Source organism: Gadus morhua, chromosome 20 (assembly GCF_902167405.1).
Source record: "Gadus morhua chromosome 20, gadMor3.0, whole genome shotgun sequence".
In the NCBI taxonomy this organism is placed as follows: domain Eukaryota; kingdom Metazoa; phylum Chordata; class Actinopteri; order Gadiformes; family Gadidae; genus Gadus; species Gadus morhua.
The window spans coordinates 20,857,101-20,883,451 of NC_044067.1; the positions used below are offsets into that span (position 1 = coordinate 20,857,101).

Here is a 26,351-nt window from a genome sequence, read left to right on the forward strand (position 1 = left end):
CCGCCGCCGCCGCGGCTGCAGCGGCGGCTGCAGCCGCGGCGGCAGCGGCTCACCTGCCCGACTACACCCCTGTGGACAGTAAGGACCGCCCCCCTTCTTCTCCTCCAATCACTGTGAACTGTGGCGAGTGTAGATGGACTGCATTTATACAGCGCTTTTCTTACCAGTGGCCACTTAAAGCGCTTTACAATATTACGTAACATTCACCCATTCATAAACACATTCACACACCGACGGCGGAGTCAACAACGCATTGTTTGCTTACGCTGTGATTGTCTTACGTTGTGTCTTAACACGGCAAATAACTAGGACAAATATATTTTATATTCAGTATAGCCCCTTGTGTATCAGTAAAAAAGTTAAAAAAAAGTTTTCTGAGGATACTGAGGATGCTGTTTAACAGTGAGGTAACACATGCGGACCCCTTGCAGACAAAGCTGTTCAAACGAGTCTTCAGTTCTCACGGGAGTCCTGGTTTATTAACCAACAAGATGTTTGAGCAGGCACCTTGCTGGTTTTCCTTCCTGCATTCATGGAGTAAATCAATGTCCTGGTTCCCACGGTGCAGCACACTCACTGGGCAGTTGTTGTTGTCCTCTGGTACTCAACAGGCCAGGTACGCTGCTCCCCAAGTCCCTTCTCCTAGCTCTCGCTTCCTTTGTTGTGGTTGACGTGTTAAAGATCTGCCCACATCAAAGCATGATAGTTTAGTGGTCCGTGTTTTCTTTTACTTAATAGGAAAAGAAAGTGGGGAACTTCGGGGACAAGGGGAGAGAAAAAAGCTGCTACACAAACATTTTAAGCCACAATATTGGGTCCTCATAAACCTACACAGCCCCCCCCCCCCCCCCCCCCCCCCCCCCCCCCTCCCCCATCCGGCCAACTTACCTCTTTCCTTCTAGCTAAGGTGTGTTTTTCCACCAGTTTGAGTAACATCCTAACCACTTGAGGATAACCTTAAAAGGGCTGCATATGTGAAGCAGGGCATTGCAATGTGTCACATGGTTGATGTATGCCAGGGCCTTGGTTTACCTGTTCTGTTTTTCTCATGTCAGGCTGTAAAAGCAGAGATTAACCCTGCCATCTTCATTGCCTGATCGCTGAAGAGAGCGATATGTTCCGACAGAGCAATATGCACACATGTGTACACACAAAGGGCATATAAACACTCTCTCTCTCACACTCAAACCTTCCCACATTCATTCACATTCAAACATGAATACATGAAGTCTTTAAGAAAGACTGATGACTGCCAGCTTGTTCCTTCTGCCTGGTTAGAACTCACGCCTTCCATCAAAATGGCGGGTCAGGCAAGGGACCAAATGTTTTCAACTCAAACACGTCCAAGAATCCTTCAGGAACTTCTTCAGCCCCTCTCCAACAGCCACTAAAAAGAGAGCTTAGAATAAATCTAGCCATGAAAGTCGTCCTTTACTATGCCTGATTATCAAACACTCTATCCCCCCGTCCGGAAACCTATCGCACCACCCAGTCACAGAGAAACAAACTGAGATTACCCTCACTCTGCGTTACAAGTAAAACATCAGAAATACCTCAGCCATTAATCTTCCAAATGACCTCAATCAGCAAATTAAACATGGCAGGCATGACGGATGGCCTACTGCCATCCCTCCATCTCTTTTCGGCGCTTTCTGTCCTCTCACCCATCTCCCCACCACGGCGACCGCCACCATGGTTGTCCCACACTTTTCTCTTTTTTCTCTTTGACTTGTTAGCACAAGCAGTCAATGCCAGGCCCTCTGTTTGTACCCCTAACACTGCAGCCCAGGCAGCGAGGCCGGGCTGCAGGCTCTTTCACTGCGGCAGGCCGACACAGGGCCGGTATTGACCCAGGCTGCTGGCTAATGGCCGCGGTCTCTGACTATGCATAAAGGCTCTCCTTTACCTCCAGGACCGGGCCGGGGGAGGGAGGGCAGGGGAGCGGCAAGAGGGTGGTAAATATGTGCGCCGGGCCCCTCTGTTAGTTTTGGAAGGCAGTGCCGATGAAATCCATATTAAAAATCAATTTATGCACTAATAAATCCAGCAGACCCACCACAAGTGCTACAAAGGCTCAGTGAACCAAAAGTACAGGTTCGCACTCCGCTGGCCAACATATACATACACAGACACACACACACACAACCAAACACATAAACCTAATATATGCACACACATACATATTCAAACACATATATTCCCCCTCATTGACCAGTAGCAGGATCAGTCTGAACTGGATCTTCAAGGTCACATTGAGAAAACCCCAGCTATGCTGCAACGGTGGAAAGTTATGTGTTTGTGCGTCATCGAAGGCACATAAAGAATATGCTTTCTGGTTGGTTCCCTGACTCCCGTCATTTGAGAGCGGTTGGCATTCCGAACCTTGAGCTCTTCACACATACAGCTTTCCACTGACTCGCTGAGTCTCCAGTCCCTTTTACTGGTTTTGAGTTGTTCTCCAAACAAAACGGTCTAAACCCGACACGTGTAATCCAAACACGCTTGATGGGTCGGGGCCGTCACATCGACTGGACGTCCAGGAGCAACCCCCCCCCCCCCCCCCCCCCCCCCCCCGCCCGCCACGCCGTCTGCCATGTCGTCGCCGTCTGGGTGACAAGCCGGCGTGTTAAACAAGCACAGCGTTCCTACCGGCAGTCGCCTTTCCCTCCACGACCCCCGATTCAACGCTCCGCTCCGGTGCCAAGCGGCCGGTGGTGCCAGCGGCAGTCTCTTCACACGGCTAATCAGCCGACTGAGTGTGACGGCCGTGCCGTGCCGGTGCTGAAGCAGGCTGAGCCATTAAACACAAGGAGGAACCGCTCTCCTCCTTTTAAAGCACTTGTATTAGTATTTATAAATGTAGGGGTTTCCACCATAGTTGGAACCGCATCGGTGCCTCCAATACGGAACCAAGACATGCATTACCCAAATGCGAAATGCGTAAATGCTTACCCATGTACATTTACTTACGTTAATTATTCTTATTATTAGTATAGAGGACGTGTACCATTAAGGCTTAGTCCTGATCCATTTCAGGACTGGCCATTTCCTCCTCTCTCTCACCCATACCATCTTGCCTATCTCACTCTATCATGAAGCATAAAAATGCAAAAATAAATCAAAAAAAAAAAAAGATGTACACATTTTTTCCACATATTTTGAATGTCTCCGTTCAGATACGGAAAAGTGCCTGGTGCAGAAGTGGTGGACGTCCCCACAACATTCACATGGGCCAAGTTAAAAACCTTGCTTTCCCGAGCAGTATGGGAATCTAGTGCTGATGAAGAGCTGTGTGTGTGTCTGTCTGAATACTGTAGTCCTCTTTCTGCATCTGCTCGGGACCTTTGGATGGGTCTGGGGGGGGTGTTGTAGGATGGATGGATCGCGGGTGGGGCTGGCTATACCAGTTCGCTCAGACTGCATACACAAACACTTAACTGTACATGAGTAACATGAACACGGGGCAGAGGTGTGCGCATAAACACCAGCAAACACAACAACCTCTTTTTGGGGCAAGGACATTGGAAGATCGCAGGACGCACAGGCCCTGGCTAACGTGCTTCACGCTGTTGGTATTAGAGAGTTCTTGCTAGGAAAATAAATATGTTGGTCCGCCAGCTACCCTCGGCTGGTGGGGAGGAGGAAAGAGTAAGAGTGGAAGAGTTGGCATGTAACCAGGGCCTCCCTGTACACCGCGGGCTGCCAGGGGAACATTCTCCCCACTCCATGATGGTGGTAGTGGTGGTGGTGGTGGGGGGGGGGGGGGGGGGGGGGGGGGTCCCCGTGCAGTGACCACAGCACAATCCAAGGCCTATCTAGTCGTAGAGGCCAACTGTGTTTGAGAAAACACTTTCTGTTTACGGTGCATTTAATCCCACTGAAAATAATTAGAATGTGTTAAAAAGTTATATAAATTTCAATAGATTCCTATTACAAGGCCAGACGTGATTGATACAAAGAATAACTCATTTGATTACGTAGTAGGCATTTTAGGACAAATAAAAGACAAAGGGACTACTGCGAAAACAGGCCCAACATGCTCTCTCTCAGAGACCATTGAGTATTTTCCTTTGGAGGTCTTTAAAGCCCCACAGGGGTCCCCCCCCCCAGAGCACTATTCTACTGATCTCCTCTACTGGGAACTAACAAACAAGGTAGATCTTCCTGCTTTAAAGCCTCCTGGCCTACAGGTTCATTCATTCATGTACATCCAGGGGCCTTGATGAGGGCCCCATAGCTAATGTCAGCAGGGGGTCGGGCAGAGCTGGGATGATGAGCAGTACCCTGTAATTACACAATTTAGATTTTCCACAAAGCCACACATTTTTGTTAAAACAGCAAGGCAGGTGCTTAAAGTGAACATACATTCACAAAAAACACATGCCCCTCATACACACACATAATCGCAAAATACAGCTATGGCATACACACAAACACACATAAACACACAGCTCTACTATTCTATGAATGTGCGATGGAGAGCCTGTAATTACAAGCCTGGATATCAACCCACATCCTTCAATTATAGCACACCCTGCAGTCCTGCAAAGACACTGCAGAACGGGGGACCCACGCACACGCAATATAAATAGCAGACGCACACTGGAACATACACGCAATTTTAACCCCACGCCCATGAAAAAAATAGGACGCATACACCCGTGTAAAAGCAAACGCACACAAGCAGTAACACACAGGCAGCGCGCCGTGCCGTAGTGCCACAAGCTGCCACAGCGCCACGCTAACACGCAACATCTGTTTCTGCCCCGGCTGTCCGGAACCCTGCACACCCTTTCAATTAGAGCCACCACCTATAAAACAATCGCTTTATGTGTCTGAGCGTGTGCTCACGTGTATGCGTATGCGCACATGTGCGAATGTGGGCATGAGTGTGCACGTGTGTGTGCATGTATTTTCCTTTTTATGTGTGTTGTGACGTAGGGCGAAGGCGACACAAGTAAATCCCCATAGAAACATATTTTTGATGCCGGGGCAGCGTGATAAAGATAGAGCACAGAGGCTTGAGAGAGATTGAAGATAGAGTGATAGAGAACAGAGTGGCGGAGGAGTGGGAGAGTGAAAGTGACAGAAAACAGACTTGATAGTTATTCATACGTTGACGATCAAGGATAGAGGGATATATTATAGAGTGTGAGAGAGATTGCTTGAGGAATAGCGGTTCAGAGTGATGGAGGAAAAGCAGGATTGAGAAGAGAGAGACAGAGGATAGGAGAGGAGAGAGAGCCGGACGGATGAAGTACAGAAAGATGTAGGAAGGAGTAATAGGGGAGAAGGGCAGTATGCACCTCCCCCGAACACCAATCCCCTTCCTGCCACATCTTATGGTGCCCATGCCACCCCCCCCAACCCCCAAGCCTAACAACACGCTTTTATTTATTAACCCCGAGCGGGGCGCATTCCTCTGCGCCTTTTGTTGTTTTTGCCAAGTCTTTTATACACATCCCTCTCATCTCCGCACCACTGTTGTTTTTATTTCTTCCCTTCTTCCCTTTTCTTTTTTCCTCCCCTCTTGGTTTCCTCCTTCTTCCACCAGTCGTCTGAAGTTCCCTGGGGCCCCTTAGCCCGCCAAACATGCCTGCCTCTTTTTACGAGTCGCCACCTCTAAACACAACATTCAGGTTCCGTCGGGCGGGAGGGTGAGGGATGTGAAGGAGGGGAGGAGGGTGAGGGAGGTGAGGAGGTTGAGGAGGGGGTCTGGGGCGTTCATTAGACTGGTGCCGGAGCTCGTTTGGTCTGGAGGGATCATCGTGACTTCATGATCAATAAAAGGTTAGGGCTTGGCTACAGGTTCACCGTGGTGACGGCCATGTGTTTGTGTTTGTGTGTGGATGCGTGTGTGTGTGTGTGTGTGTGTGTGGGTGTCTGGATGTGTGTGTGTGTGTCTCTAGGTGAGACGTGATGAGGCCATTATTAGCTTCCTGTTACCCGCCGCCTCTGATGATGGCTCTTTTTTGGCCTTTGACAAACATCACACACACACACAGACAGCATGTCCTGCTTTCTGTCCCGGGACACCAGGGCTAATGCTCAGCACCTGTTGTTCCAGAGCAGCTGCCTCCATTACTACCGTTTTCATCCTCTCTCTCTCTCTCTCTCTCTCTCTCTCTCTCTCTCTCTCTCTCTCTCTCTCTCTCTCTCTCTCTCTCTCTCTCTCTCTCTCTCTCTATACAAGATTTTCAGTCTCCCACCACTGTCTCTCTCCCTTTCTTCAAGCGCTCCTACTCAAAAAAAAACCACCTTCAAGCAATTTGTGTATTTATTTTATTTTAAGAACCCAAATACTTACCATTTTAACTGTGAGGGAAAACATTTAAGCAATACATTTCTAAAAAAGGATGGTGAATCCTAAATCCTGATCTTTATTTTCCAAATAATCTCAAATAAATCCGGGATACAACAAGCCCAGCAGCAGGGCATTGCCCTCTCCTTTGTGGGCCTGCCTTGTTCTCTCTCATGGTATTCTCAGATCAATTTGTTTAAATTGCCTCCATTTAACTGGCCATAATACAAGGGTCTGGAAGAGATTGCTATCGCAGTAATAACATCAAACCGATTCATTATGCACCAGGAATCATTATTCACCAGGCAACACCAGGAGTGTGTGTTTGTATGTGTGTGTGTGTGTGTGTGTGTGTGTGTGTGTGTGTGTGTGTGTGTGTGTGTGTGTGTGTGTGTGTGTGTGTGTGTGTGTGTGTGTGTGTGTGTGTGTGTGTGTGTGTGTGTGTGTGAGATGGTAAAGATAGGGCTACATGTAGCATGGCTGTGACTTCCACAGGCTTTGTTGTGGTTTAAACGGGAATGTTACTTCTTGTTACTGTGCTAATTCTATTTTGGTTCACATGGATTAATCAAAGGTCGGTGTTCAACAACATTTACATTGTTGAGTGCCTGAAGTTCTCAACAATACAGTTGGGATAATACATTTAGGGGAAAAATGTGTAAAGTTTGCTAAACATGATACAGGGCATGCACACTCCTGCTCAGTAGCCTCCTCACAGTTTTGTGTCAGCAAAGAAATTATGTTATTGTGGTCGACCTGCTGGCTCACCGGGTAGAGCACGTACCTTTAAGGCCCAGTCCTGACGGCAGCGACCTGGGTTAGATTCCTGCCCCTGGTCCTTTATTGCATGTCCTCCCCTTTCTGTTCCATACCTGCCTGTCTATCTCACTGCATAAAAAAGCATAAAAATGCAAAGATAAAACCCAAAAAATAAATGTATTAACAACCTACCCCACTTCGTTCCGCTCTCTCCATCATCAAGCTAACGAGGCTGCTCTAACATCTGACCATGTCCTCCCCACACCCCCCAGTGTCCAGGTTCTCCAGCCCCAGACTGACCCCGCGGCTGAACAGGAAGCGAGCTCTGTCCATCTCGCCGCTATCGGACGCCAGCATCGACCTCCAGACCATGATCCGTACGTCGCCCAACTCCCTGGTGGCCTACATCAACAACTCCCGCTCCAGCTCGGCCGCCAGCAGCTCCTACGGACACCTCTCCGTCGGCGGGATCAGGTGGGCCTCCACAGACGGGTGGGTGTGGCATTGGGGAGGGTTCCAATCCCCTAGCGTCCAAAGCCTGACCTGTAGGCATTGTTGAGCTGCTTATCCCACGTTTCATGCTCCTGGGCGCAGCCTTCCCAGTGTCAGTTGGTCTCATAAAAAGCCTCTAGATCCTGTTTGCCTAAATGTTGTTTCGGAGTTCAGGTCGTCAGAATTACCCAAGTGAAAAGAAAGCTATGAGATTTAAAGTCCTGTTGCCCAGCTGAGAAGAGCACATTCTCCAATGGTTTCTGCAATAGACCTCAGTGATCATAACAGACTGTCGTGGTTTTTACATGCTGAATGTTTTTTTTTTTTATAAAAATCAAATCATTACTTGGATTATGGCAAGGTTTTAATCTCTCTCTCTCTCTCTCTCTCTCTCTCTCTCTCTCTCTCTCTCTCTCTCTCTCTCTCTCTCTAGCCCGTCCTACAGCTTCCCCCACCCCATCAACCCGATGGCCTACCAGCAGCTGCTCAACCAGCAGAGGGGCTTGAGTGCCTTCGGCCACACGCCTCCTTTGCTCCACCCCTCACCCACCTCTTTCCCTGGCCGCCAGCACCCTCTGGCCACCTCCGCCCTCGCCCTCTCCCACAATGTCTCCGCTCTGGCTGAGTCGCACCAGGTAAGGAGAGACTAACATGTGAGACACCAAACACACTCACACAACGTGCACTTCAACAGTGTCTGCCGCAGTTTACAACGCCTTCATGTACCTCAAATACATTGAGCGCACAAAAAGCTGCAACAATTGTGAATCAAATTGTGAAGAAAACTCAAATCAATAGTAAGCCATTGAAACAAGAATGACACAAGGTAGGCTACAGAATGTAATATTAGATAGTAGTAACGTTGCCTCCTAGGCAGGTTTTAGCTGAGTACTAAGTAATACACATTTATCCAGAACAACTTGGCAGTAGTAGTAGTAGTAGTAGAAGTTCTAATGGCACCGTACTTCACATGTGCTGTAAAAGTAAAAAAAGAGAATAAGTCAATTTAGCAGATGACATGAATGAGAGTTAACTTGAGAGAGCGGTCTTGAATTCATGGAGAGCCAGATGTCCCCTGGCGCTGCGCCTCCAACGCTGGATTCAAACGATGTCTGATCAGAAACATGCGGAGAACTCCATCCCATTAGTAGCTTCATCTTTCTTCCTTCCTCGTCCCATCTCTCCATGACTCCCCCTCCCTCCAATCGCTCCATCCCTCCCCCTCCCTCCCATCTCTCCATCCCTCCCCCTCCCTCCCATCTCTCCTTCCCTTCCCTTCCCATCCCTCCCCCTCCCTCCAATCGCTCCATCCCTTCCCTTCCCATCCCTCCCCCTCCCTCCTCCCATCTCTCCTCCCTTCCCCTTCCTCCTCCCATCTCCCCCTCCCTCCCCTTCCCATCTCTCCTCCCTTCCCCCTCCTCCTCCCATCCCTCCATCCCTCCCCCTCCCTCCCATCGCTCCATCCCTTCCCTTCCCATCCCTCCCCCTCCCTCCCCTTCCCATCTCTCCTCCCTTCCCCCTCCTCCTCCCATCTCCCCCTCCCTCCCCCTCCCATCTCTCCTCCCTTCCCCCTCCTCCTCCCATCCCTCCATCCCTCCCCCTCCCATCAATCTCTCCTTCCCCTCTGAACTCTCCCCGTCCATCTCCCGCCCTCCGATCTCCCCCTCTCTCCTCCGTTCACTCGACCCCTCCCCCCTTTTATCAGTGGGCTGTGTACTCTATAGCTGCTGCTAATGTAAACTTATCCTTTCAACAAATCTCATTCGCACACATGCTCCAAACATCCGTGCCGCCCTTTTCTTCTTGCACACACACAGATGTTTCATAGCACACACTGTTAGATACCCATCTTAGTGCATACTTTTACACAAACATTTATCATAGCACACACTGTTAGACACTCATCTTATTGCATGCACACGCACGCACGCATACACACACACACACACACACACACACACACACACACACACACACACACACACACACACACACACACACACACACACACACACACACAAGCACATACACACATACATAGTTATCATAGCACACACTGTAAAACACTCATCATAGTACACACTTTTAAATGCACACATTTTATCATAGCACACATTGTTAGACTCTCATCTGAGCACACAATTTCACTCACATGTCCGTCTATTATACTGCAGACTACACACTGCTACCAGAGTATACTCTCGTTATCTTGAATGTTATGACGTGCACAATCACGTACAAATTACACTTGTCTTAACACAAAAACATAGGAACACAGAACGTGAATATGTGTGAATATAATCCCACGTGCACAATCACATGCAAAATATACACATACAGACACAGACACAATACAGTATATTTATATAGAGGTCTTGAAAGTGATCAGAAGCACATGTCCTTGGTCTCCAGCCAACTGGAGGGAGAGTGGAAGTGAAGGCACAGGGGCCCCCTGAAGGGGTCTATTGAGCCTGGGTGACCGGGTGGGGAGACCCCCCTCCTATCACTGGACCCCCACTCACTCAAAATACACACACAGACAAAGCACACAAGCATATTTGCCACAGCAACATAGATCACAAATTCCATTACTAATCTATAACCCATGCCGCATGTTTGCCTCCCCCTCCTCAACCTCTTCCACCCCCTAAAGCTGAGGCTAATAATCTCCCCACATTCAAATTTCCTCGCAGTTTGGCTGTTATCAAACAAGTCCAAACGGTTTAGTCTTGTGGTGGGTCACGTTCTGACTTCTAGCCCCCTCCCCACTCCGGACCTTGTACCCTCCACCCCACTGCGGTGTCTCCCCATCGTGCTCCAGCAGTTGCGCCGATTAACAGAGACACTAGAATCTATGCTGGGATGCATTGTGGGCCAATGCTGTCAATTGATATTGAAAACAAAAATATACACATCATAGATGCCCCCTACGTCACCACTCTAAATATTAACATTGTACATTTCTTCATCTGATAAATATTCTGGACAAATACTGTCTGACAGAATACGAATGTTTTCGACTTCCTTTTGTATTCCTCTATAGAAGAATAAAAAATATACTGTTGGCGGTATTAGCTAATGAATTGCTATTAGACTTAATGTAGATGGCAAATATCGACCATATGCTTTAATAGTAAGGAGCAGTCTACATATTTGATTGTTTAGAACAGAGGCAACTGTATTATTGGACAGAGTAGAAGGGATGGCATAGAATTTGTTTTGCTGACACACATAGGGCAGCCATGCAATTGCTTGTTATATTATATTGTTAGATCATTGTATCAGTCCGTTTAGTTTGCAATGCATCTGAGCCCTTCTGGAGAGAGCCATCGCACCAATAGTTGTGCATAGTATTTCTCTGGCTTCTCTAATTATCTACTCAGTAATTCATGTGCTTAGTAAAACTGGCATGTATGTCAGAACAGAATAGGCTACGGTCAGGAATCAATAGGATTAAATATGTGCATTAATGAAAAGTAGTTGCAAATAGCAATTCATTTTTGCAAGGGATAAAGAAAGACAGTGACAAACAGAAAAATGTAGACCGACAGATGGACAGAGAAAGTGTTGGTCGGATAGAGATTGACTGATGTGAAATCCTCATTGCCACCACAGAACGCGGGAAGTGACCACGCAGTTAGCAGCACTGTCAACCCCATGATCACCAAGAGGTCGAAGGTCAAGACAGAAGCAGAGGGATCCCTGCCTATATCTCCGTCATCTCAGGTACAGTGAATACTATTAACGCTGGACTCAAAGTAATCTGACGTTTTGGTTTTTAATGCCATGTACAAAGGTTACCATAGTGGTGGTATAATGTTTGGTCTTTATCTTGAAACAAGCCTCATGGTTACCAAGCTTCATCAAACATATGTGTTAAATATACACATATAATATTAATATATACATATAATATAAAACAAAAGCAGTACCTGAACGTAGTACAATGCTCCAACTTCTTCAGAAAAAGAAACACACTACCCCTCTGATTAATGTGTCGGATTGGGCCCTGATTGATGTTCAATAAGGAATATCTTGCACCATGCCCAGTGAGTGGGATGAATGTGTTGAGATAGCAATGATCCAGTAACAGTTTACTTGGGTCAAGATAAGCAAGATGCAAAACAGTGTGACTTTATGTAGCGTATTGACAACAGATAGAGGTGATAGATTCAGTATTGGTTTGGGGTGTCTTTGTGTTCGTATGTGAAGTCATATCTGAACACACAACCGTTTGCCACTCGTTTTTTTTCTCATTTTTCGTGTGAAAAACACTTAAGCTAAAACTGTCAGTGTGCAATTCTAATTTGAAGCCCCATTCATGTGACACATTCAACCATTTCTGATCCCTTATATAACATGTCTCTCTTTCCCTCTTTTGACCATATCCCTGTAAGGGTTGTAATGTTTTGTCCACGATTAAGTGTTTTCAAGGAACTGCCGTAATGTCCAAAAGTAACATGTCTAGTAACTGCTGTAATGTCTCCATAGTAACTGCTGTCTAGTAACTGCTGTATAGTAACTGCCATATAGTAACTTTTGTCATGTCTCAATCGTAACTGCTGTCTAGTAACTGCTGTGATGTCTTCATATTAACATGTCTAGTAAATGTTGTCATGCCTCAATAGTAACTGCTGTGTAGTAAGTGCTGTGATGGCTCAATAGTAACTGCTGTCTAGTAACTGTTGTAAGGTCTCAATAGTAACTGCTGTCTAGTAACTGTTGTCATATCTCAATAGTAACTGCTGTTAGTAACTGTATTGTATTGGCCCCTCAGGAGGCGTGTGGAGGGATCCTGGACCTGAACGAGGAGCTGGATAAAGACGAGAGCAAACAGGAGCCAGAGGCCGTATATGAGACCAACTGCCACTGGGAAGGGTGCGCCCAGGAGTACGACACACAGGATCAACTAGTGCACGTGAGTACTGAGCGCAGGGGGGGGGGGGGGGGGGCCGTGAGTCAACTTTCAGTGGACTCACTCCACACCATCAAATGTACTTCTTATGCCAGTTAATTGAAAGCCTTTTCTGAAATCTGCAACATTTCCTTCTTGAAAAAAGCAAAGGAGTGGAAAGAGCTTCACCAAAATGCTCCTGCTAATCATTATGGCCCTTGCTGACGGATTCCCGGTACCAAAGCAACCCAGTAACCGATCTTCTACTGTCGGGCTTGACATGCAGCAGGTTAATGAGCCTGCCCGCTCTCCCCAAGCCTCAGCCCTGATCCCTGCAGCTGTGTGCACACCCCAGCCCTTTAACCCTTCCTCCCCACGACCTTTCACCCCAAACCCCCCCTTCCCCGGCTCTCAGCAACACCCCCACCTTGTCCGCCACCTCTAAAGCCCCAGAGGTCCGGCCGTAAATCCATCTTTATGCCAGCCACTATGAAGCTCTGAAGAGACTCACGCTCCATTCTTTTTGACTGGCTGGGTTAGTCCATCCCCGTTTATGCCTTCTACTCCTTGAAGCACCACATCGGCTGTTTGGTAATGATGGGGGGGGGTTTCCAGCCCAGCTTTCAGGGTTTGGTCGAGACTGACTTAAAACTCAGTCCAAGGTGAATTAAAAAATGAGGGTTGGAGATGGAAGGAATTAATGGTGAGGGTTTTGATCCATTCTCGTTAGTCACTACACACTAGCCTCATCCAAGACTGCGTAATCCTTGACAGTTAAACTTGCTGGCCCCTCCCCCTTCACTCACTCCAGCCACAAGCACAAACTTCATGACTACTCTGAGGACTGGAGTCCGGGACCACAGTGCTAGACTTCCTCTCCAGAAAGCACTAAACTCAACTTGTGGGGTGGTTCGGGAGATGGACTATGTGAGACCACAAATCTCCCTCACCCCTTCCCACCTGGCTACAGGGAAGGCAGCCAACCAGACAAAATAAATTGCTTAAAAATAAAGCCTGCTGTGACTATAATGTTGACAAATCGCTCCCATTCACGCTTTGTGAGCCAGAAGCACAACCACGTAATAGCGGACTGCTAACAGCCAGAATATCCCGCCCCCCAAAAAATAGTTCCTGATTGTGTCGAGTTAGACACAAGAGATTCACACCAGAAAACCATCAAAATAACATGCCTTAGCCACTGCTCTGGCTTTTACTGATCCACAATATAATGATTCCCCAACTGGCCCAAAATGATGGAGACCCTTCAGTAGTGCAAGTGTAAAAACTGAAAATAGATGCTTGTTGCAAGGCCACACACTCCCTGTTGCCCTTGCATAAATAGATGGTTAGGATTCCACTTCTAAGCCAATGGTGGAGGAAAGATGAATATGGAGGCCAGCTCCCATTTGCATTGGTGAAGATCCGGTGCACATTAGTGGGGAATTCTGGGAGTTGGTGTCCTTAAGAGGACAATGCGGCCTCCGGGTACAGAGAATATTTGCGTGTGGTGTTGGAGAATTCATGAGTGTGTGGTGGGTGTCAGCCATGGGATTTGAGGTAAAACTTGTAGTGCCTAAGGGCATAATTAAAGGCTCAGTGAAGATACAATGGCACTATGTGTAAGCTGCAAATGCCTTACATGCCTGGACAATGTCACTAAAGTGATTCACTCCCTTCGCTGTGAAACAACACATCTTTAAAGTATGTTGTCATAAAAAACAATATTACAACAGGGTGAGTAAATATCACTTGTTTAACCCAACAAATGCACGCTTATGCATACACAGATAGACATACACACCATTGTAATGTGAAGACCAATAAAACTCCTTGTTAGTCTTCAGGAAACACCAGACCCGAGAATAGTTCAACTAATGTTCAACGTTCTTGAGCCTTGCCATAAACAGGAAGTAGATTCATTGACCCCAGACTGGTTTACAGATTGAAGAAAAGACAATAAGAAGGTAATAAATCGTAGAAGCATTTATCTCAGGGAAGCCTCAGTCTCAGGATACAAGGAAGTACCATTTCCTTGAAACAATACACACACACAGGGTCTGAATAAACAAACACATTATTGTTCTTTGTTAGTTGGATATGAACTGTCAGCCTTGATGAATGGCACCGCCAGTCACAGTGTGTGTGTGTGTGTGTGTGTGTGTGTGTGTGTGTGTGTGTGTGTGTGTGTGTGTGTGTGTGTGTGTGTGTGTGTGTGTGTGTGTGTGTGTGTGTGTGTTTGTGTGTCGGCCATCACTTTTCAGTGGTGGGAAATGTCAAGCTTTTTTCGGATTCACTGCGGACACATGCACAACCACACGACTAAACAACAACTGTGCCATGCCATTAACAAAAACGACAAGTGTGTTGCTGTTAGGCTTTGGGTCAATATAGTTAATCACTCCCTGATACAACACTATCCCAAACACACACAGAATAATACATTAAAAGTTACCCTGATCTAAATGGAAGAACCCATGAAAAACAACCTTAAAATGTTGACCTTCATGCTTCACTTTTTCTATGTTCTAGAAATTCACATTTACCTCAAAGTCATTTTTCAGATGATTTGCATACTTCTGATTTTCAAGTGATTCTATGAGACTAAACAAACTAGACATGGAGGCTAGGACCTTTATTTTGTCACACAATTCCCAACATATTGCCCTATAACGCCCGGACAGATATAAAACAGTGAAGGGGTCAGGGTGTTGGACTCCCAGTCCAAATAAGATGGAACTCCAAATGTCTGCAGTCTACCTGTAGGCGTCCTTAAGCTCTTATACAAAGATAATACGAATTGCTTTGGATTAAAGCATTGGTCGAATGGGTCAATAGAAATAGGAAAAAAGTAAGTAATGCTTTGGCCTGTTCCTATCCTCTCCACAGCACATCAACAACGACCACATCCACGGAGAGAAGAAGGAATTTGTGTGTCGCTGGGACGAGTGTTCGCGCGAACAGAAGCCCTTCAAGGCCCAGTACATGCTGGTGGTCCACATGCGCAGACACACCGGGGAGAAGCCGCACAAGTGCACGGTAAGCCCCACATGAGTGTATAGTGTGGCCTTATAACTAGTCTTCCCCCTTGAAATTGATTTGAATCCTTCCTTACAGTCTGTTTTCATTCATCACCTCTGATAGCTTCCATGTTGATAGATCCAATGAATCTTACCGGGGTTTGAAATGAGGCATTCATCTGCTGTTTGAAGATGAAATCCCGTGCCTGTGTTCTGGCGCTTCAAAGTCTTGACCATGTGAGCTCGTGGGGTCTATTAAAGGAAAGATGCGCGTTGCGAAGTGAGTTCAGGAAGCTGAGCGACGGCATGGGCTCATGATTAAAATCCCATGTGTATTATCTCACAGCATTCAAAGTCTTCTCACTCTCTATCCCTTTATTGTCCCTCCCCTTACCGCTGTCTTATATATTCTAAGAAGAGTGGTGTTCAGAAGAAATTATATTTTACTTTCATCTCCACTTTCTTAACTAATCGGAGTTGATCCCCTTTCTCTTTCAATAGCAATTACATTCACAAAGCCCACACTAATGGAATGCCAAATTACAGCTTGTTCAGCATGGCAGAAAACAAAGGCTAAGCAGACAACAGTGCACCACTCTGTCTGCCAAACAACAGGCCCTCTCCACACCTCACCCTTTGTTTGGATATTTCATTAAAAAAAAGGCGTTTTTTTAGAAATGGAACAGCACTTTGCTTTTTTTGTGTGGCCTGCCACAGTGTGTGGGCACGACTCAGAGACCCCAAAATTAAAACATTAAACCTTGATGCTTTCCCTTTCTGGTTCTGGAAATAACAATACCACCATATGGTTGATAGGTTCAATTGACGGTGTTCCTCTGTCTGTCTCTCTGTCTGTCCCAGTTTGAGGGATGTGCCAAGGCCTACTCTCGTCTGGAGAACCTCAAAACCCATCTCAGGTCCCACACCGGGGAGAAGCCATATGTGTGTGAGCACGAGAGCTGCAACAAGGCCTTCTCCAACGCCTCGGACCGGGCCAAGCACCAGAACCGAACACACTCTAATGAGGTACGTTTTAAACTCAAATTCAACATCATCACCATTTTAATAATGACTTTACTATGTAATGTTATCTAACAGAAATGATTGAGTGAAATCCTAAATTGATACGCTAACTGGTGGTCTTTAGTCACTAACATAAGTGAGATAAACAAAAGCTAAACATGATACCATTGAGGTAAAAACTGCAACCCTTCCTATCGATAGAAACCATACGTGTGCAAGATCTCCGGCTGCACCAAACGCTACACAGACCCCAGCTCACTCAGGAAGCATGTGAAGACTGTCCACGGACCAGAAGCCCACGTCACCAAGAAGCAGCGGGGAGATGCACCACCCAGAACCCAGCCACCCAGGGGGGCCGGAGAGAATGAGACAAACACCAAGTTTGGCGGCCGGGGCTTGGACGGCAGGGCCGAGGGCAACAACACCTCCAGAGGTGTTGAGGACTGTCTGCAGCTCAAGTCCATTAAGATGGAGAACTCCATGGTAAGAATCCACCAGTGGGAGTGGGAGAGATCTCACATAACAATACGTCTTCATTTATTTTGTTGCACCACCAAATGTTCTGCATTCTGGTGAAGTAAATTCAGTTATTATAATTTAAGTCCTAAATAGATTATGATCAGGAAATGAAATCCAATAAATAATGAACACAACAATTCAGCCATAAATTCGTTGAATGGATCTGCATGTTAATTTTTTACCAAAGGTATCTGAATATATTTCCCTTTTTTACTAACCCATGTTTTAACCAAGAATATTGATGCGAACCCAATCTTTGGTTTCTGCTTGAATGTACTCCTCTCTCTCATTCTAACCTTCTTAATGGACAGACTTCTCTAAGGTGAGACTTTCAACTGCATATTTAAAAAAGCATGCAGGAGATGCTGCCATTTTATTTTGTTTCATCATTGCTGTCGCATGAAAATCTTAATTTCTTTCTCAAAGGAAGATCCATATTTATTTTGCATGAGACTAAATGCAATTCTGCATGCAAACAGACACCCAGGGAGAAAGTATTTCATGAGGTTCTCCGACAGGACCAGATCTGGTTGCAGGCGCCAGAACAGAGCTGATAAAGGCTATTGTCACATAAATATTGAAAGGCTGTGAAATGTATGTGCTATGAACAAATGGGGCCAATCCCACGCTGTGATCTATGCACTCTAGTTAATTTTAGGCCTGTTTGAATTGTTGTCGCTAGGCTTCACAGAACTCATCCATTATCTACCCGTTTCCAACCGTCCATAAATCAGAGCCATCTGTGATCAGTGATGTTATAGTGCTTTTGATATTGCAAAAACCCTCCATTATGACCATCATAATTTGATACCAGCTAAATGTATTAGTCAGGAGAGTGCTTTACACTTCACAAGCAAAGAAAAGGGAAGAGAAGTTAGTTGCTTTATTGCGTAGTGGTTTTCAGAATGGAAGCCGTTGAACTGTTGAAAATGGTGTCTTTGAAGGTTCTCTTTTCTTTAATTGTTTTATCGCTGGCCACTCTCAAATGTACTGAGTAGCAATACATCAGTTATTTGTTTATTTCCTTTACACTGGTGCAAAGAAATGCCTATCTTCTGTTTATTCTGAAAAACTTCATCATTGTCATCATCATCATCATAGCAAGATATGACCCAAGTTTCATAGTACACAACTCATAAATCCTATGATCACTTGATTTCCTTTACTCCTTCCTCCCCCATTTTTTTTATGTTTGGTTTCACATATTATCCAGACGTTCTGCATCTACGTCCTGCGTTCACCTTATAGGTCCTCAATCCCTCGTTCCATTGTTTTGCAAACACAAAAGCACAAGAGAACACGAGATGAGATTTTCATTCTGCTTGTGATCCTCCTCCTACCCCCAGACATATCAGTCCAGTCCTGGTGGCCACTCGTCGTGTAGCAGCGAGCCGTCGCCTCTCAGCAGTAACAACAACAACGACAGTGGGGTAGAGATGGCCCTCCACAGCGGGGGCAGCTTCGGGGACCTGAGTGCGCTGGAGGACAGCCCCATGGTGGAGTCCAGCGTCCCCGGCCTCGGCGGGCACCAGGCCGGGGTGGGGCTCCAGCTGAGGAAGGCCGGCGGCCTGGGAGGTGGGGTCCACTTTAAGTTAGAGAACATCAAGAAGGAGAGGCTGAAGACTGTCCGGGACGAGTGCCCCTGGGCCAACTCAGCACCGCAGCCGCCGCAAGGTCACCGTAGCAACAGCACCAAGCTGCTGCCAATGCATGCCATCGGTAAGTCTGCGAGAGGCGAGGAAACGGATTTACTTTATATAGTTGAGATGTTTGTAAGGAAGGGGCTATTATTATTTCAAAGCTCTTATTAAAGAGCTTCTTTTCCTGTGTTCCTCACATAAAATCTGTTTATGGAGTATGCAACATTCGGAATGCTTAATATATATATATATATATACACAGTATGTATAAATACATTTGATAGGACAATGTGTGTGATTTGCAATATCTCATATTTTCTTCCCCTGCTAGGTTCCCTGTTGGAGAGCTCCAATCTAAACGGCTCCTACCCTGGCCAACGCATCATCGACCCATCGTCATGCGAGGTGACCATGCTGAACCAGCTGAATGAGCGACGCGACAGCACAACCAGCACCATGAGCTCCGTCTACACTCTGAGCCGTCGCTCCTCGGGTATCTCGCCATGCTATTCCAGCCGCCGCTCCAGCGAGGCCTCCCAGTTTGGCGGCAGCAGGCACAACAACATCAGCTCAGCAGACTCCTACGACCCCATCTCCACTGACATGTCTCGGCGTTCCAGCGAGGCCAGCCAGTGTGGAGGAGGTGGTGTTAGTGGCGGTGGAGGAGGTCTGCCTAGCTTGCTCAGCCTGACCCCGGCACAGCACTACCATCTCAAGGCCAAGTATGCAGCTGCTGTTGGCGGCGCACCACCAACCCCACTACCTAACATGGAACGGATGAGCCTGAGGACACGCATGGCGCTGTACGGGGATCCACAGGATGCCCCGCCTTACCAGTTCAACCACCCACCTGCAGGAACCGCCCCGCGGCGTCGCAGTGACTTCAGCCATGGGTCCCAGAGCATGATGCCCCATGAGGTGCCTATGAGCCTTCCCCGACGTGCCAGTGATCCTGTGCGCAGGCCAACCCTGGAACCCCTGTCTTTAACCAGAGGGCAACGCTACAACAGCATGAACAGCATGAACCCCATGAACCCTCCCACCATGCAGGAGCACTACCGAGGCCTGGGATCGCAAGTCTATACACGGTCCGACGGGAGCCTGCAACGTCACCCATTCGCACCCAGGCCACCCAGTATCTCTGAGAACGTGGCGATGGAGAACATGGCTGTAGACGGAATGATGGCGGTTGGAGATCAGCCAGCAGAGGATGATATTGTACTCCCCGATGATGTAGTGCAATACCTTCGGTCACAGAACAGTGTTCCCTCAGGTCAGAATGTTGGCCAGACCAAGGGCTATCAGCCAAGCACAGCCCATCAGCAACAGACCTTCTATGGGCAACGGAGAATCGCCATGGTGAGTGCCAACATGCCCCTGACAGGACAGGATTTCCAGTCCTGCCAGTTGAGTCCTGGAAGTTCCCAGCAGCCCTTCCAAACACCATCAGGCCGCATGAGCAAGAACAATATGCCGGTGCAGTGGAACGAGGTGAGTTCTGGCACCATGGAAACATCAGCTAAGCTCAACAAACAGCCACATCCTATTAGGGGGAACCTAGCGGTCGTACAACAACGACCGAATTTTGGTTCATTCCAGGGACATGGTCAAGGCCTTGGAAGCAACCAGCAAGTGATGCCCATGAGTCAGAATATGGCCATTCAGGGTTATACACAGCGCAACAACCAGAGGATGATCAACAGCTCATTACAGCAGCACCAGAGGCAGTACAACAATGTGAACTCGAATGAGCAGATGAGTCCCCAGCAAGGCTTTGGCCAAGAGGGGGCACCAAATTCTGTACCTGGAAACGCCAGCATGAGACCGCCATTTAATGGTATGATGGATCAGAACAATCCAGAAATACTGGGGTTCAGATCATCAAGGACTCAGTTTGAGGGCTATCCGCATGGGAATCTGGCTGAGCAGCAGCAGAACTTCCATGGTATTCACCAGCAACAAGCAGGCCTTCAAAACGGAGGTAGGGGAATGGTCCAGCCCAGGCCTCCAATTGAACCTAAATCCGTTGGCAGACAGCATTCCGTATCTGGTGCCGTCATGCAAAGCCGGTTCCCCCAGTCCTCTGAATTCATTTCAAACAATGCCAACAACACTTCCGAGGCAAGCCCAAAGAGGCCCATCGTCAGCTCATCTGTGAACCCCAACTCTACAATCTGTTACACAGGCCAGATCCACATGTTCAAACCCAATTCAGGCAATTTTGAAATCCCAATGTCTCCCTGTGCCAGTCAAGTTGCCAACACCAGCAGTACTGCAGTTGCCAACATGGCGTCTCCAGGAGTCAACCAGGTCACCAGCAGCACAGTAGATTCATCCACTGGTGGACAGGGTGCCACAGAGCATGCCCAGATCGACTTTGATGCCATGCTGGACGATGGGGATCACTCAAGCCTCATGTCGGGCACACTGAGCCCCGGGCTGCTGCAGAGCCTTTCTCAGAGCTCTTCGCGCCTCACTACCCCACGCAACTCTGTAACTCTGGCCTCCGTACCGGCAGGCATCAGCAACATGGCAATCGGGGACATGACCTCAATGCTCACCGCCTTGGCCGAAGAGAGCAAGTTCCTCAACATGATGAGCTGAGAGGGCTCAAGAATGCTAGGCCTTCGATGAATTTCTTACGTAAATTCATCCGTCTCTCATTTTGACATCAGCAATATCATGATATTTCTTAAAAAAAGGCACTGAATCAGCAAAGCATAAGTTGTAACATAAATGAAAAAAAAGAACAATCTGTATCTTATGCTTATCCTATAATATTTGCTTGCGATGATAGTATTTGCATTTTTGTTTTAAATACACAGGGGGTTCTGAGATTTTTATATTGCTGTTATAAAGCCATACTTTAAACAATAAATACTTTGATAGACCAGAGTATTAAATGCATAGCGAAGCAAAGGTAATGGATGATAATTGTGTTAATGGTGTTGAACAAATAAATCCTCTTGAAAGCAGTGCACTGAAAGCAGTTCTCATAGTGCTTTGCTGAAATCAAGTTTGTGCATTCAAAACCTAATGAACTGGACTCTGAATGACAACACCACCAATGCAGAACGGAAATATTTCATAATCAGTTTTTTATCAGTATCTTAATGTCATTTAGATAATGTTGTATGGTACCCGCTTTAAATTATGTAAAAGACATGAGCATCATGTTTTACATTGATGTAAAACATGGAACAAAGATTCTCGATGCCGTGAACGTTGACTATCTAATGCTTGCCGGGCACTTACTGATTCCACAGTGCACTGCAAAGCCAGATCTCCTTGGGTTGCCCTCTGAAATAGAGGAGATTTCTATTAACATACCCCTTTTCTAACATCACTGACTGAATGAGAATGCCCCAATGCTCTGTGTCAAATCTGTTGTGACGCATGGAATCCCTTTAAAGACTGGAAAGCATCAGAAAGAATATACAAGTACCTCCTTTTTTTCTCAATGGAAATCCAACTCTTTATAAATTCATTTGTTGGACAAATAATGTTCCTCTTTAGCCCAGCAGTGCAGGGAGCTTGGGATAGCGTGCAGAAGGGGTTAGCAACAAGACTTGTATGGTATGTTTAGGGACAGAGCATCAGTCCTTTCAGTTTTATTGTGTTTCTTTAAATCTGATAGAATCCTTTAAAAAATAATAATGTTAAAGAGTATGTTACCATTGATGTATACTACTCTTGATGTATGTGACCTTGTGTATGTGTGAGTCTGTGTATATAGCTTTTGTACATTTCAAATACAGTATCTCTTCTTTTTACCTGTTTAAATTCAATGACTTGTGTTGTTTCTTCTTTTAAATCCTGAGGGCTTCGGCAGCAGGTCAACATAAAAGTTTGGGAGAAGGGGTTCAATCCCTCCAACAGGCAACAAAAATATCTTGACCGTAGGGAGAAGAACATCTAGTCAAATGGTAGAATGTTCACATGGGTACAGAGGTTGTGGGATCGCTGAACGGTTATAAAACAGACCTAATCCTCCACATTTAATATTTATTGATACTCTTACACAAAAAAGCACATATGCCTCTCTGCCACACATAACGACAGCACACAGAACAAAGCAATCCAAAATTAGCACATTTCTTGTTTTTACACTTTTCATCCTGAGACTATCCTTTACGGCATGGACAACTTTTCCTCTTCATAGCCAACTTCAGTGTATTCCTTCATGAACATAATTTCCTGAAAAAGCAATGTACATTGTTGGAGGTGTAGTTTTGGTTTTAATTCCATAATGTATTTGCTCTACTTGCAAGTGTATCAAACATGGGGGAGGAAATATGCCCCTGTCTAAAAACCCATCAAAAACGGATATGCATAACAGCCAAAAAGCCTACATAGCTGTTTCTAAAGTTAGCCGATATGTAGTCCAAAATTAACAATTTCAGACGATCCCTAAGGAAACCAAGCAAGAAAGACAACCAGTGTGTGTGTGTGTGTGTGTGTGTGTGTGTGTGTGTGTGTGTGTGTGTGTGTGTGTGTGTGTGTGTGTGTGTGTGTGTGTGTGTGTGTGTGTGTGTTGGTGTGAGATTCTGCAAGAGCGTGTGTGAATGTATTTTGAATAGCACGTGTGTGTCCAAGTCACCCGCACATATTAGAGAGGGGGGAGGGTGGGAGGACTTCGGGGTAAGACGCCCCAATGAGCGCTTCAAGAAAAATATAAATATATTTTTAATTGGACAGCAACACCAGTGGAGGGCCCCGTGTGAAGTGCATCCCGCTGGAACGGGGAGAGAGGCCCGCATATAGCCTGAGGGCCCCTGAATGGCCTGAGGGCGCAGAGACCCAACCAAAGAGAGAGAGAACACAGCCCAACTGATTAGAAACTGACATGTTGGTTATTATTAAAGGAGCGCATATGATATGATGCGATAAACTAACAGAACAGATGAGCTAGATGATGGCTAAATTAGTCAGAGGAATACATTTAGACAGTTTTAGCAAAAGTAAATTCATATACTCTGCAAGTATGTTGTTGTTGCTGCCTACGTCCTAATAACATGCAGTTTAGCCTGGCATCGAGTGCATATTTGCCCATCTCCATTTCATCCCTGCATCTGCTGCTCTAACCCTCCCTAGTTTTAGCCTTAGTTTTCTAACAAAGTTAAAGGAGCTGTAGGTACGCTTTGAAAGTGGAGAAGCAGGATTTCGAAACGAAACAACCCAAAAAACGTCCACTCCCTCTCTGCTCCCTCCGTCCCTTAGTTTCTCTGCAATGGATTTCCTGTTGCATGCACGCACATGTGACCAATCCCTGTCCAAACCAGAGAAGAGAAGCCCGGATTGGTCAGAAATTAACCAGGAGCGGATGAGCCAGTCTAAAATCTAAATTCCCTCATGCGGAGGCAGTCAACTCAAAATTGACTCAAGATATGTTCACTGATAGCTGAGAAATTACACAAAGAGCTCACGCCGTCAATGTAATGTAAACTTACACAGAATTTAACAGCTTTTCTTATGTCCCTTATGCCTCATTTCCATCGAGTGGTGCGGTTTGGATTAGGGCCCGACCGATATTGATTTTTGGGTGCCGATGCCGATGCCGATTATTTTCAGAGAAAAATTACAATTACGATTTAATCGGCCGATAAAAAAAAAAAAAGAAAAAAGAAAGCATATAAATCGTAGTTTTTGATACCTTAAATATACTTTAAACACTTTTGACGAATATGTGAATTGAATGCAGAACCTTTGAGTGTTTTAGAATACATTTACAGTCAAAAATTAGTGTAATTTAAAATGTAAAATAAATAACTGACTCCCAATGTGCTGCGCTCGTGAGCAGTGACTAACACGTGCGTGCTGAGCAGTATGGTCTCACCGTTAGAGTTTACAGTATAACAAATTAACATGGCCTGGGACCTAAAGAAAAACAGGCACAACATGCTCAAACAACGCGTCTTGTGTAGATTGGTGAGGTGAGCGCGCAGCTGCCTGAGCGAGCGTGCTTTCATGTTGTACGGTAAAATTCAATCTCCTCTTTTTTACTCCAGCTAAAGTTGTTAGTTAGCTAGGCGAGTAGGAGCGCAATCTGCAGGATACTAAGCGCAATAACATTTCAAAAAAATAAATAAATAAAAAATCGGTTGTAATCGGCGTCTTTTTGGCAGATGTCGATTATTTTCAAAAAGGCTATAATCGGCGGGGGAATGGGGGAGGTTTCCAGGCTTGTCAGAGCCCGAGTAGTGTCACAGTGCTTAAATTTGCATACGCGATCTGATTGGAGGACGCATCCGTCGCTGCAGAAAAAGTTGAAAATTGTTCAACTTGTCCAACGGAGCGCACGGATCCATAATGCATTGCGCGTCCGTCCCCATTCAAAGTCAATGGGGATCAGTCAACGGACGGATGCAGTGGGCACGAGGCATTTGGTGGGGCGGGGTTAAAGCCAGATGGCGATAGCCGCGGCAGCTACGTAAGCATCGTAACCTTATAGCAGGCCGACACAGTGTAGCCTGCTAATAATTCCAAGGAAAAAGAAGAACGCGACACAATGAACAAAGAGTAACAATGTAGGACTTCCAAGAAGGAGAGAGAGCAAAGTTTTTCCTCAATAAACAAAGCTTTCGCCGTTGTCGTTGTCCTTGTGGGTACTGTCTGTGTTTGTTTGTTATTATCAACAGCCTTTCAGGCATAGTACCCCAATGGAGGAGTACTGCTAGACGAGTATGGCTCAGTCCGGATCACGCCCACTACTCACGATGGAACTTTGCATACTGAACCGACCCACACCCTCCGGTGGAAATGCGCCATTAGTCATTTTGGGGCCTGAAGTGTATAATGCCAATTACCCAACCCTTGGACTCAGGGGTCAAGACAGAAAAGCAATATAAGGAGGGAGGACCATCCTGTTCTCAACTCCTTCCTTGGAATCTTCCCTGGCCAGCTGTCATCTCTCAAAGCAAAACTGTAAAAGCAAAGACGTCTCTACGGCAACAGTGACCCTGGTCAGCTGTTGCATGTTGAAGAATGACTGCTAAAATATTAAACCAGCAGACAAAACAACACAGAGTGTGCACTGGCAGAGAGGGGTCCGGTTGTAGGAGATTTACATTTTCCAACAAGAGCCTCCCGCTTTAACAGCCATGTTTGTTGTACCATTAACAGCATTAATTCTACCTGTGGCTTTCAGATTCTACAATATAAACAAGGGCATACACTAAATGGCAGAATATTAATGAACACATTTGTCTACAAGAAAACAATTGCTTGATGAATGAGCCATCAGCAGGGCTGTAGGAAGTGAAAACCAAATAATCTCTACAGAACAAAAAATCAAAGACATTTTAAGGCTCATGTTGTCAACGACCGAAGTGTGTCATGTTCTGCTCTTTGACCTCTAGGTCATCATAATGGAGCCATTCACAACACTGAAGGGCCCTCCCTCATTGTCCCTTTCCTCACCTTGGGCTCCACTCACTTTCTGTCATCGAAGACTTCAAGTGAAGCCCCCATTCCCTGACACCAGAGGGGCTGTAACCCGTCCTGTCCACGCCAAGGCTACTCTCTCTCTCTCCCCGTCAGAGGCATAGGCCCCTATGCTCCTGCGGACCCCGGAAGAAATAGGGTTATGATCCACCCACGCACCGCCCGGAGCAACGCTCTTCTATGAAGGGCCCTATTGTGGCCCTGGCCAGGGTTAGAGGGACCCCGAAACTGCAACCTTTTCCAATAGCCCCCTCCCCCCACTT

The 26,351-nt window shown here is 46.4% G+C and overlaps 1 protein-coding gene across 1 annotated transcript in view; it reads left to right on the forward strand.

Annotated features, from left to right (window-relative positions):
* gli2a (GLI family zinc finger 2a) overlaps positions 1 to 22,433 on the forward strand; it is a 79,469-nt gene extending 57,036 nt beyond the window's left edge. The window contains exons 5-14 of the mRNA XM_030343822.1: positions 1 to 78; positions 7,333 to 7,534; positions 7,986 to 8,187; positions 11,168 to 11,278; positions 12,330 to 12,470; positions 15,333 to 15,482; positions 16,325 to 16,489; positions 16,688 to 16,969; positions 18,352 to 18,724; positions 18,977 to 22,433. The exon at positions 1 to 78 is cut by the window's left edge and continues 138 nt beyond it. Coding sequence (XP_030199682.1) covers positions 1 to 78; positions 7,333 to 7,534; positions 7,986 to 8,187; positions 11,168 to 11,278; positions 12,330 to 12,470; positions 15,333 to 15,482; positions 16,325 to 16,489; positions 16,688 to 16,969; positions 18,352 to 18,724; positions 18,977 to 21,249 — 3,977 coding nt within the window. The 3' untranslated portion in view covers positions 21,250 to 22,433. The remainder of the gene's footprint in view (positions 79 to 7,332; positions 7,535 to 7,985; positions 8,188 to 11,167; positions 11,279 to 12,329; positions 12,471 to 15,332; positions 15,483 to 16,324; positions 16,490 to 16,687; positions 16,970 to 18,351; positions 18,725 to 18,976) is intronic.
* The last annotated feature ends 3,918 nt before the right edge of the window (positions 22,434 to 26,351 follow it).